The sequence below is a fragment of the Pleurodeles waltl genome, chromosome 3_1 (assembly GCF_031143425.1).
Source record: "Pleurodeles waltl isolate 20211129_DDA chromosome 3_1, aPleWal1.hap1.20221129, whole genome shotgun sequence".
NCBI lineage: Eukaryota > Metazoa > Chordata > Amphibia > Caudata > Salamandridae > Pleurodeles > Pleurodeles waltl.
Genome location: NC_090440.1, coordinates 608,125,138 through 608,139,108, shown reverse-complemented (window position 1 = coordinate 608,139,108; position 13,971 = coordinate 608,125,138). Strand labels below are relative to the sequence as shown.

Here is a 13,971-nt window from a genome sequence, read left to right as displayed (position 1 = left end):
TACTAACTCATTGTAAAGATTGAGCAGATCAGCTGCCTGCAAGTTTGGTACACCGGGGTGTGGTGTATATGCAGCAAACATTGGCCACATTGGTCGATCTTTTTATAAGGGACCTAATCTCACGGGTTGTATTATGTGTGGTAGGGTGCCATTAAACAAGTTCTGATGTTCTTGATAAGTAATCAGTATTCCAAGATACTGGTATGCTTGGTACCGTTGTGGTACGTTTGCAACTCTGTATGTGTGGAATGTGTATGTAGTGTCACTTTCTTCAGGAACGTTAGCGCAGGAATAGAATGTTTCTGTTTGGCAAGCATTGTTGCCTTCTATAATGAATGTGACATCCCTGCCCTCATCTGTTATGCCATGCACTCTTAGATGTAGCATTAATGTATTTCTGACATACTCAGGAATGGCTATGGCGTTAGCCATATCATGAAATGTGTAACGAGATGGAACACCAACATGGGGAAAAAAGCCCTTTTAAGTGTTCGCGCTCAAACAACCTACAGCCTAGTTAGGTGGTCCCTGTTCAGCTGAGGAGGATTATCACAAAGACCATGGATGTCTCCGTATAATAGTACTTAGGGTACCTGTTGTGTGTGAGACAGAGATATTCAGTGCATCCATAAATTAGTTCCAAAACACCATCATTGGTGGCGCCATGTCGTAGTTGGACTCTTTCTCTAGGCAAGACTGCTGGTTTAGGGATGACAGCACTTTTGTTGTAGGCGGCCAGGCCATTCCTATCTGAAGTCACAACTGTTGGCCCAACCCTCCTGGCTCACCAGCAGGACCTCACCAAAAACCCACACAGTAAAAGGTGATTTCTGGCACCCTTTATGCATGGACTCTAGAGTGCGACATCTCAGGGGAGTTGTGGTTAAACGGAGATTACCCATTTCTCACATGAGCAATAAGTCTCATTCACACACATGCAAGGAAAGAGATGCAGTGAACTTTTCAATAGGTTTAATTAATAAGACTGTAATCTACTGTAAAATGCATGAGCTGCAATTATTAAGATAATGAACAGTGCAAGAAACAGAATTGTGAAGATGAGAGTCATGAGTACAAAAACCCCACCATTTTGCAACAACATAAGATGTAAAACAGGCCCTAATGCCCTAGCATGATGAACCTAATCTCTAACCTAAAGAGAGCTAGGTGTGATAAACCTCATCCGCCAGTTCCATGTCCATGAGAAGAGCCCCCTAGCCCTTGTTACCTTGGAATGAGGTCTCTAGATCAGACTCCGTGGAGACACGAAGGCTGGGTCTGCATCAAGCTGACATGTAGCATAGATAGTGTTGATGGCATCTGGTAGGGATCCCTCTGATAACTTTGTCTCTTTGAGAAGTATTTATACAGATCTTGTAGGACCCTTGACGCAGGTTTGTTCCCAAACAATAGATAAGAAGGCATCCTTGGGGCGGCAATTATATAAACAATTCCCTCCAAAAGCACATCATGTTCCTGTCACATATAAGTGGGAAAGGGACATGATGTGAATGACTATGTATTTCACTTGTCTTTGACGCTGACAGTGATGCCTTCACAGAGTGGTACTCATAACATGAAATCAAAACATCTTCCTAACTATAAACACAGCAGCCATCTTGGAAGAAATATATAAATGCACTAAAACAGAGTAAGCTAATTAGGTTAAAAATCACTAGGTGACTGCAAGACAGAAGGCTAAACAAACTCTTGATTGCCAATAAAACTAAATGGGATCAAGAAAGAAAGAAAGGAAGAAAGAAAGAAGGAAAGAGAGAAAGAAAGAAAGGAAGATGCTTGAAGGAAAGAAGAAAAAAAGGAGAAACGTAAGAAAGAAAGAAAGAAAGAAAGAAAGAAAGAAAGAAAGAAAGGAAGAAGGGAGGCTAGAAGGAAAGAAAGAAGAAAGAAAGAAAAGGAAAGGAAAGGAAAGAGAAAGAAAGAAAGCAAAAAGAATGAACAAAGGCAGGAATGAAAGAAGGCAAGAAAGAAAGAAAAAAGGGAAGAGAGAGAAAGATAAAGAAAGAAGAAAAGAATGAAATATCAGGAAAAAAGAGAGGAAAGAAGGAAAGAAGGGACAAAAACAAAAGTAAAAATAAAGAAAGAAACAAAGAGAGAAAGAAAGAAAGATATTAGTAAAGAAAGAAGGAAGAAAGGAAGAAGGAGAGAATAAAAAAAAAAGTAAAAAGAGGCTAACTTAATACAGAACGGTTTCAAATGGACCCAATCTGGTATGCTGAAAAACAGCAGCAGTCTGAAAAGCAAAACACCAGAAAAGGGAATTTACCGAAGCATTGGCAGGAGATGGGATTTGAGAACAAAGGAATGTGCGTGAAAAGCATCTTGCTATCATATCCTGCTCTGAACACAAGCACTGCACTAAAGTAATTATAAAGTAAAACAAAAACACTGGCACTACAGTTAACTAGATTGCCTGCTGCTGTGCTCCTTGTGAGAGAGCAAAATGCAGTCATTCAACGTGAGGTTAACTAGTGGCTTCAGTGGCCTAACCCACTGCCCCATGCTATATACTGTTGTGGGCGGAAGCAAAATGTGAACGACACAACAGACAAATGGATTCGGAGAGCTGGATGAAAGCCCTTATATGTAAGTACATTATACTTAATGTAATGTAAAAAGGTCTTGGCTAATACCAGACCTAAAAAGATCACTTGAACAATGCTCATTTTGATGGCTTTCCTCTGCTGCGTGCAGTGATCTCCGCCAGGTGATATAATACAACTGACGCTTTCAACAGATTCACACAATTTGATCATTGCCCGCTTCTTGGCAGATCCACCAAAGCATGTAGCACATTTGGTGACAACTCCCAGTGACATTAGTTTGACACTTACAGCCAGACCACTCAAATCATATTTGTTATTGCTAGTTTTATAGAGGCTACTTAAGGGCAGACTCCGCAAAGTATGTAGCACAGCTGATGACCCAATTTCCATTGACACTGAATGGCACTCTGCCACTTCTTGACAGTACATATTATTGTATAATGCTCATTTCAAGTAGCATCGCCGGGACTCTGCTGCAGTTAATGGAATCCAGCATCACCAAAAAGGGAGAGTATGATGCAGATCACTCTAAAATGGCAGTGCAGCGGGCATGGCTTGCCAGCAATGGCGCTAGTCACTTCTCACTGAAGCTCTTAACAGTGCACTGGGGCCTTGGAAAATAATCTGTATTACTGCTGTCAAACGGTTTTGAATTGAGCTGCAGAACCGGTATGTCGAATACAGCATCAACATCTTAAATGATGAACAGTCCTTTTAGACTGTATTGAAACAATATTGGTATTACTAAGTGACATATTGATGACCACAAATATTTGTCTGTGATATCAATTTCAGAGTGCAGGCCTTAATGCTCAAGGTGTATGAACAAAATGCGCTGGCTGCATTTCATGAAGCAAAAACAATAAAGACATTAATTTTAATGACATCTTCCTAAAACGCTTAGAGCTTTCATTCTAGACTCATTGACCTAACTATGATGTACAGAACTGACCATGAGCTGTTGCCTCTCCATTTTTGTGATAATTTAAGGTTTTCGGGTAGAAAGGCTGATCATGGAAGTGAATAACTCTTTATGTGAAAATAATAAGGGAATTAACTGGCAGGGCAGAGAAATAGTCAGCTGTTTATTAGGTGTTCAATTATGTATTTAACTATCTTCATGGGGTGCACCCAATAGTGGGAAAAGTAGCAGTGTTGTCCCACACAGGTGATACTGCTGGCTGTGTGGAGCCAGTGATAGTTCAACTGACGGTGAGCAGAGTGGATCCATACTCCAAAACAATGGAGCAAAATGGCATCCCAGTAGCAGTGAATTAGCTTCCTTCTAGAACTGTGGAGATTTGAGGTCGTGGACCAGACCCATAAGTGGTCCTGGTGCCTGGCAGGGGAAGCGCACACAAGAATTGATCTCCGGTCCGCGATCAGGCATCCTAGAGGTCGACACATCCTCATGGTTATTAGAGAATCCCACAAGGCTCTTGAATAAAAAATTGACACAGTGCCCATTGATCTGAACTTGATCAGAGCAGACCAAGCTAAAACGGCAGAGAGAGTTACCAGTGTAACACATACCCTGCTGGAGCTCTGACCAGATTTACATGGCCTAAGAGAGGGTGTGAATGAACTGTGGATCATGATGAGCACACTAGAGTGGTCTGCTGAGGATGCATAAGGGCATTCCTGTCATGGCAATTTAAGGATAGTAGGAATACTTTCAAAATGTAGAAGCCGCCAATATGGTTCAGTTTTTTGAAGAATATATGAGAGTGCACATGGCACCAGTGGATTGTCTCAGTTCTTTGTGGTTGAATACGCTCCTTGCCCCTGGTGCCCCCTAATCCTATAGAGACTAGGGTGTTACATTATAAAGGCATAGACACACTTATTCAGACATATAGAGAGAGTAGACCCATAATGCTGGCTAATCATATGTCATTCTTATTCCTGGATTACACTTCAACAGTCCAAACTAAAAGGTAAATATTTATGGATGTTAATGGGATTTGAGGAAATTTGACCTGAAATACTCTCTTTTATTCAGGGCCACATTGAGGAATATTGCAGACAGCATTGCATATTTCTTTACAGAACTGAGAGAAGCTTGGAAGTGGCTTCTCAAATAGGCAACTATGAATGGAAAAACACTAAGTAAAACCCAGTCACAGAGAGCTTGGAGACAGCGCCCAATAATCGGAGGATTATTACAAAGCCCTCACAAAATCAGATAGTCAATGCACAACAGGAATTGCTAAGAGTGGTTAGCAGCTTGGTCCCTACCAGTGTTTCTTCACCTCCTCTTGGTACTAATGGTGACTCAGTGGTTTCCAATGCAGAGGATGTAGGCCGATTAGAACTGGAGGGATCTTCACCAATGGTGACCCCAAAGAAATAGGAACACATAGATGCTTAAAATATTGTTTGTTAGATGGTTCACAAGTGTGAAGAGCGGCTTGTGTTGTTTGTCTGTGTGACTGGTTGATTGCTGGGGTGTACCCATGAATGACCCTACGAACATGGGTAAATCATTTAAATTGTAAGGGGGACCATGTTGTTGCTACACATAAACTTGGTCATAGCCCGCATACAAACTTTCTCTTCATTTTTCTATCAAAGAGATCTGCATTGTTAGGTTTTGATATTTTTTTATGCACACAATGTGCGTAGAGGTTATGGTACTGGGTGCTGGATTTGAAGTGGGGTTGTTAGTGGTCACAATGCTGTTTATTTGTCTCATTAATTTTCAATAGAAAAAGAAAGAGATACTTTGCATGAGGGCTGAGCCTATCATGTGTTCTGATGGTTCACTGTTGCCTTATTGTGTGATCCCAATTTGACTCACTAATATTAATTACCCAATGTGGGATTGCGGGGCCTTTTTCTTTATCAGCGGTATGGCTGCACCTGAATATAATATAGTCGCCTTAAGTGGTAGGGGGTTGATCAGTCATCAAAAATTGCATAATATATACTCATACATCAAAGGAATGAACATGGACTTTTCAATACTACAAGAGAATCATTTGATTATGGTATTAAACTAAAAAAGAGATGGTGTGGTCAACTGTTCCATACACCATATTCCTCTGATGCCCAGAGGATTCTTATCTGGGTTAATCCTTGGACCCACTTTGTAATGACTACACATATTTCAGACTAATTGGGGAGGTATGACCTCTTTACGGGTAGATACATGGAAGTCTTTTCTATTCATAAATGTGTATGTCCCCAAAGCTCAACAAGTGAACATTTTGGATTCAATCATGCCACTTTTACAGAGAGATCAAGAGACACCCACTAAATGGGGAGGGAATTTAAACTTTGTTGCGGACCTTGACTTGGACAGATCTTTCATCCCCAGTGTAGTGTGCAACTGCATTTGGTAACTGGAGTCGAGATTTACTGATGTCCAGAGAATTATGCATCCTGGTAAAAGTGAATATTCCTATTATACTTATACTGCAAACTAGGATACATTTGTCTAAAATTACCATGTGATTGATGCAGAATATTTAAGAAGGACCTTTTCAGATCATAATCCGAAAAGGTATTACCTTGGGGAGGGTTAATACAGAAGATTCCCATGTGACGTTTCCAGCTTGAGGCGCTGCTGGAAGCCAAATACAGTAAGGGTACCCTGAACAAAAGATAAGGAGCGGGACAGGGACAAATTATACAATAACGAATGAAAACCCACCTCCTAAGAAGGTTTCAACAAAAATTCTGAAAAAAACTGAACAGCCTTGAGCACACAATATATATACATATGTGAAAACTACACTATATTCCACAGTATGGAAATAATTTTATTATATGAAATTGATAGCTGATATAGACATGTAAATGTATTACTCTAAAGATAACATGGAGAAATCTCACTGATCACCTCAACATACCCAAATAGACCACATACATACATCACTAAAAGATTTTAAAAAAACAAACGAAGATTGTTAAATCAGTGCTCATGTCATCAAAATATAGCACTGGAGAGTGTCTTGAGGTTCGTCAAGTCCTTTATAATTACGCCAAAAAACAGGTCTAACCAAATGTAAGCCAATGACTGGAAAGATCCCCAGTTTAAATTGATCTTTGATAATGTCTTTGTATTCTTCCCTTATAATAGAGTCCTTCGTTGTATTGCTTGTAGACCTCTTGTATTTCGAGTTCCAACGTCTCCTAGTGCAATGCCATGCCGACGTACGTTTCGGTGAGAAGTGACCACCAGGTCACACACCTTCCTCAGGGCACCAGTATATTATTCAAAACTTGTTAAAATGTACAACGAGAGAGATCCCATCTATGTAGTCAACACTACTATTTTCTTTCATCTCTCATATTTGATTTTGCAAAACCGGGCAAAACCAATATTCTCTAGCCCAGGACCAATATTGTGGAGGGTATATAAAAATTTGAGCGATGAGTCTTAGTTTGAGTCTGCCATTTAAATTCCTTGGTCCGATACAGCAAACATTTCTTGTATGCCATTTGCAGACTTCCGAGGGGCGTACGGTCCATAATCCTCCAACACCACAAGTCACATCGCTCAAATTTTGATATATCCTCCACAATATTGGTCCTGGGCTAGATGACATTGGTTTCGCTCGGTTTTGCAAAATCAAATATGAGAGATCTTCTTATGTTTTTTTTATCTTTTAGTGATGTATGTGTGTGGTCTATTTGGGTATATATGAGGTGATGAGTGAGATTTCTCCATGTTATCTTTAGAGTAATATATTTACATGTCTATATCAGCTATCAATTTCATATAATAAAATAATTTCTATACTGTGAAATATAGAGTAGTTTTCACATATGTATGAATACTGTATGCTCAACGCTGTTCAATTTTTTTCTGGGTTTTTGTTGAAACCTTCCTAGCAGGTGGGTTTTCTTTACTTATTGGGCTGCTGGAAGCACCGTACAGAAAATAATGTGGTGTTGCTATCAAACACTTCATTGAGTTGAATGAGGGTCAGTGCATTATATTTGAGTCTTGTGGGAAGCCTTTTAGGTTACCATGAGGGTCAGTGCATGATCCTTGTGTCTTGTGGGAAACCTTTAAGGGTACGGAGCATGAACTTTGTAGTTAAGAATACCCAAGAGAGACAAGCAGAATGCTGAGGTCTAGTTGTTGAATTTAGAAAACAACAGCTGTGTTCTTACCTAAAAAGAGTGAAGCAATGGTGACAGCCAGGAAAGATTATCAGGTGTTACTTGGCAGACTAGGTAAACATTATTAAATATGAATATGATTGGAGAATAATAATTCCTGCTGTCTACGGACTAAGGGATGACATTTATATGCAGCTGCTTCCACTGAATACTCTTAACAGTTAAATGTGGTGTCTCTCACACCCTCAGATGAAGTGCAATTGAGATATATTCAAGAGGCTGGGTTGCATGAGTTAATAATCATGAAGAGAAACAAGTTAGATGGCCTCTTAGAGATTAAATTGTCTGTCAAAAGATTTGCAAGATGGAAAGCCTCTGGTGGGTTGGTTGTCTCATTATATCCTATGCAGCCTATGCTGGGTAGTTGATACCTCAGTTATGGACTATGTTCCAGGCAGTTAAAGAGAAGAGCTCCTTGCTCCCCACGACTAAAGAAGAATTACTTGTTATACTACCTAACTCTTACACAGAAATGGGCTCACAAAGAACTTTGTCCATGTTGAATCTGAATTGCAAGGTATTGGAGAAGTTATTGGTGCTGTGATTGTCCCAACATTATTACATCCAATCAGGTAGACTTTGACCCAGGTAGAAAACACTGCAATTAATCTTACTTGTTTGTATCATATTTTAAATCACCCATTGCTGGGAGGATCACAAGCATGAGCATGAGCAAAGTAAGGAAGCTGGGGGAGGAGACAACATTGATCTGTGATTTTGTGGTGAGCTTGTTGTAAAAATGATTCTGAGGTTTCTAGCATGGTTGGAGGGAGTGGGTGTGGGTCCTAGGTTTGATGGCCACCAGAAGTTGTTCCATGTGTTGCTGCTGTTGCCAAAGAACAGTACTTCCGTCTTGTCTGTGTTCAGCTGCAAGCAGTTTTTCTTCATCCAGTCAGTGGCCCTTGTCATGCATCTGTGGAAGTTGGTTCTGGAGGTGAAGTGGTCGTCGGTGAGTGTGAGGATGAGTTTGGTGTCATCTGCATAGGAAATTATGTTGAGGCCGTGGGATCTGACAATGTTGGTCAGTGGGGTCATATATGCATTGAAGAGTGTGGGGCTCAGTCCTGGGGGACACTGTGGGTGTTCTCCTTGGGTTCAGACGTGAAAAGTGGAAGATGGATCCTCTGGGTTCTTCTGGCGAGGGAGGAGGTGATCCATCTGAGCGGCATCTATTTGGATGCCAATGTGGTGGACCCTTTTGATCAGCATGTTAGTTGGATACAGTGTTGAAGGCTGCCGCGAGGTCGAGGTAAATCAAGGCTGCTATTTCTCCTTGGTAGAGGAAGGCTCGGATGTCATTTGTCGCTGCGATCAGGGCAGTTTCGGTGCTTTGATTGCAGCAGAAGCTGGATTGGAGGTGTCAAGTAGCTGGTTCTGCTCCAGGTATGTCATGCATTGCTTGTTGATGATCTTTTCCAGTACCTTCACAGGGAACGGGAGCAGGGAGATTGGACGCTAGTTTTTGGGTTCACTAGGGTCTGTGGAGGGTGAGTAGTGGTCTGACTTGGGCGTTTTTTCAGACATCAGAAAATGTTGCGGTGGCGATAGAGGTGTTGAGCAGGGTGTTTAGTTCCTGGCCGATCCTTTGGTTTCCAAAGTTGAAGATGTGGTGCAGGCATGAGTTTGTGGGAGCTCCTGAGTGGATGGATATCATGGTGGTGGCGATGTCCTGGATGTTCAAGGAGGTCTGTGTGTGGTTTGTGTTGGATGCTGTATGGCGTACTTGTCGAGGAAGTCCATAGGTGTAGGTTGGGTTTTGATGTTTCTGTATATCGTTGTGATCTTGCCATTGAAGAAGTGGGCGAGGTTGTTGCACATCTCCTGTAAGGGTGTGATGTTGTTTTTGCTGTCCTTAAGAATGTTGAAAAATTCCTTGGTGTTGTTGGTGCTAGTTTTGATTTATGCGGCAATGGCTGTCTTCTTTGTTGCCCTATGTAGGTAGTGGTAGAGGTTGAGAGAAGTCGTTAAGGCTGCTCTGTCGGAGGTGTCCTTGCTGGCGCACCATCTCCTCTCCAGCTGTTTGCTGTCTGGTTTCGCTGTTCTGAGTTCTTGAGTGTACCAGCTGGCCTTTTTGTAGGATTTTTTCTGCTCTTGATGGGGACGATGCTGTCTGCGTTATTGGTGATCCAGATGTTGAAGTTTTTCCTTCCCTGCACTAGGTTGGTGGCATTGAGGGTGTCCACCCAACTAGTCTCTGAGATTTTTGTTCCACCTCTGGTGGGTGGCGCTGGTCATCTTGGGACTGGAGGTGCAGGGGCTGGAGATGCTGAAGTGGGCGATGGAGTGATCGGTCCATGTGAGATCTGTGACATGGCTGTATTTGACGCAGTTGCTGGAGGTGAAAATGGGGTCCAGCATGTGTCCTGCACTGTGTGTATGGTCATGGATGATCTGCGTCAGTCCAAGGCTGCTCATACTGTCGAGGTGATGTGCAGTGTTGTCATTGGGGTCATCAATGTGGACATTTAAGTCACTGAGGAAGATGTAGTGCTTGGAGTCTAAGGCTAAGGGAACAGTGAAGTCTGCGCTGGTGTTGCAGGAGCTGGAGCGCAGGCCTGGGGGTTGATATGCAAGGGTGGCTCTGATGGTTGTTTTGTCGTCCACGTGGAGCTTGAAACCAAGATGTTCCATGAGGGTGGTGGTATTGTCGGTGGTGGTGGCGCACTGTATGGTCTCTTTGTGGATGATGGATGTTCCTGCTCCTGGCTTGTTGATGCGGTCCTGGCAAGCGATGTTATATCTGTCTGGGATCACTGTTGCAATGTCTGGGGTAGATGTGGGATTGAGCCAGGTCTCGGTAAGGAAGACAATGTTGGGTGCGAGGGTGGTGATGAAGTTCCATATTTTTATGGAATGCTTGCATAGTAAGAAGGGTACATGTGAGTTGGTGTTTTAGTTCAGGTGGTGTCTATGGTGTGTATGGGGTGGGGCTGGTAGGTGGGCTGGTGTGTGTGATGTGGCAGGTGAAGTGGCAGTGGGCGCAGGTGAAAGGTCCTAATGTTGGGCATTGGTGGGTACAGCGGCATGTTTGTTGCTGCGTCCGGGGTTGAGAGTGTAGAGTTTAGCAGTGATGTATCTTTGGGGGAGGGAGGGCCAGGAGTTGTGGTGCAGGGCATGTTCCAGATACGGACGGGGCGCAGACGGGCTTGCATTTGTGGTGCCTTTGGTGCGCCAATGGCATGTCCACTGCGCGGTCGCGCTGCTGCCTGCATTCAGTAGATCCTAGGATGGGTGGGGCTTCTGTTGGCGGGAAGAATGGGGAGTGAGAAAACACGGTCAGGAAAACCCTGTAGTGTTACTGGATCAGTCTGGAACAAGCAGGAACTAGAAGCCACGGGCAAGTGGCAGGCGAGGTGTCCAGGGGCCTCAGCCCATGATGCATCAGCCATGACACCCCCTTCTTGCCCCCTTCTTGCTCATTTGGAATGCTTTTGGCAGATCTCTGATCTTCAGCTTAAAAAAGACATAGATCGTCTTTTTCCATTAAGGGAAGGGACAAATGTAATCAGTCTGCCAGGTCTATTTTTAAAAAGGGAAATAGTCACATTTTGGTACTTGAAAGTGGAATGCAGACTTGCTATTACATGACAGCACAGCTACAATAGGTGGTTCGTTGGTGCAGCATTGGTGGAAATAAATGTGTCAGCTTAATTTGGCCGGGAGATGGCTGTGAGGCACTTGAATCATGTATAGCACACTCAGGTTTACTCATGTTTACTGACAATGGCTTCTCACTGTTGGGGTTTGTGCTTGCAGCATACAGTGATCGGTTTAGGCATATGCTCCAGTGATTCCACTGAGGTGGTATCCAGAATTTTAGAGGCTATCCAGTAGTGTACCAGTTATGGAGTTGGCAGGATGCAGGGACTGACATGCTGGGAAATCACATGGTCTAGTTGTTTGAAAAACTGACAGATGTGAGTTGTAATTTTTTTTACATTTGGTGCTATCACCCATATAATAAATTATATTGGACAAATATGGACATTTCAATGGAAAAATGTGCTATCTGTAACTGGTCGAACTCTCCCTCCTGCTGGATGCTTTCTTTCTATATTTGGGACAATGTTCTTCAAAATACACTATGGTGTGCATACTTAAACCTGCGATTCGACTGCTAAGTGGACGTGGCTCATTTGCTAACCAACATATAGAGTTTGATTTCATTAAAGTAACACTGATCGCAGCACCCACACTCTGAAAATTGTTCCAGCACCACTGAATTTGTTGCTACATGAGCAGCAACAATACTACAGAAGTTTGCTATTTTATATAACATGATTTAGAGAAAAATCTGTTTGAGGTAGTGACATCTGTGGTAGAAGTGTCTGAAGAATATCGCTGCTCTTACCTGGTATTCAATGTCATCCACAATGCAGACCGCCTTGCGTGCTGTAAAGGGAGGGAAACAAAAGATAACAATCAGAAATCCTTATTAATATAAAATAAACATGTGCCTACAGGAGAAACAATATAATTCACACAACACTACTGTGCAGTGAGGATCCCTGAATGAACAGTACTAAACAGTTACTGAATGGTTGTTTAGCTCATACACACAAAATATCGTAAAGGACAATTTACATAGCTACTTTCAAAAGTTAGATGGTAAGACAGAAGTCGTCCTGCAATGTGCAAACATTTCTAACGGAAAACCAAACCGTTGGAGAGCTAGGAATATGGAAAATGATGCAAGAGAGAACAGCTACGCCAGCAATGTATCACAGTATTTTGCATCTGAAAGGCTAGCAATTCGCTAAACCACAGACTTTTGAGACTACAACATGCACGGATGCAAAGAATTAAATGGATTTTGTGAGTAGTAAAAGCCTTTCCAACTAGCAAAATGTTGTTTATCACTACGAATCACAATTAGGAAGGAGTGTGAAAGTGACTTCCCTCCTAATTGCACATTTCAATGATATGTATCAATGACTTGCAACAGCATTTTTAGACAGGAGTTGCTCTCGGTGTGGAAAATGGGTGGGGCGGCGCGAGGCTGGGCGGCGCGGCGCATGGCGGGTGGGATTGAGGAAAAAGATAAAAAAATAAAAATAAAAAAAACACTTACCTGATTCCTTGCCACCGTAGCGCCGCTCCCAGCCTGCCCTGCGGCCAATCCGAATGCTGCTCTCATGGCTGGAGCACCCTGGATTGGCGCTCCAAGGCAGACTGGGAGCTTCTGTCTGCTCTATCCAACCCGGCAACACAGTGCCAGGTTTGACAAAGCCCAGTGCTCATGTGTGTTTGGCAAACCCGAGCCGGCCGGCCTAACAGACCTCCATCTCTGCCCACCCGATGGCCTGCCCCTTTAACTATAAAACGATAATGAACATAGTTTATTATTGTTTAATTGTTAAAGGTTTGCAGCTGCTGCTGCTGGCAGGGGGTGTGACGCTCCTCAGCTAAAGTGGAGGAGCCGTGCCTGTTTGTAGGCATAAATCTTTGAACTTACCAACACTTCAAAGGGACAGGAACTGATTCTCAAAGGGGAAGCTGCCCAAGAGAACAGATTTGCCAATACAAATATCAATGGTCAGAATCGGGGGAGTGGGCAGTGTTGTCTAAATGTTTTCCTCAATATGAAACATTTTTTAAAGCAACAGTCATACTTTTAATAGACACAGACTGCTTTACAAAAATATATATTTCTCATTCGGGAAAGCAAATGCAAGGATTGTGGTCTGCTGTCCCATAATGGCCACCATCCTATCATTTATAGACATTTAGAAGAGGTCACAAATGGGGACATGCCTACAAAATATTCATTGGACAGGCCGATTTTGGACACCGTGTCAAAAAGGATTTTTAAATGGGACCTAATAGTACATAGGTCACATCACAAATTGGATACTGTTGGACTTTTTTTCTTTGCAGGGTCATCTCCAATCTTTTTACCTCCTGCCTCCTATTTTTTGTCTGACCTGGCTTAAGGACTCTGGGCACTATACCACTGCTAACCAGTGCTAAAGTGCATATGTTCTCTGGGTAAATTGTATTGCTGATTGATTTATTCACAATTGGCATATTTGATTTACTAATAAGTCCCTAGTAAAATGCACTAGAGGTGCCCAGGGCCTGTAAAACAAATGCTACTAGTGGACCTGCAGCTCTGGTTGTGCCACCCACATTAGTAGCCCTGTAAACATGGCTCAGACCTGTCACTGCAGTGTCTGTGTGTGCAATTTTAAACTGCCAATTCATTTTGGCAAATGTACCCACTTGCCAAGCCTAAACCTTACCTTTTCTTACATGTAAGACACCCCTAAGGTAG

General features: G+C 42.6%; 1 protein-coding gene across 1 annotated transcript in view; it reads right to left on the bottom strand.

The window, feature by feature from the left end:
* Positions 1-13,971, bottom strand: part of LOC138284363 (mucin-2-like) — a 1,502,605-nt gene that overhangs the window by 337,614 nt on the left and 1,151,020 nt on the right. The window contains exon 36 of the mRNA XM_069223056.1: positions 12,049-12,089. Within this exon, the coding sequence (XP_069079157.1) occupies positions 12,049-12,089 (41 nt within the window). The remainder of the gene's footprint in view (positions 1-12,048; positions 12,090-13,971) is intronic.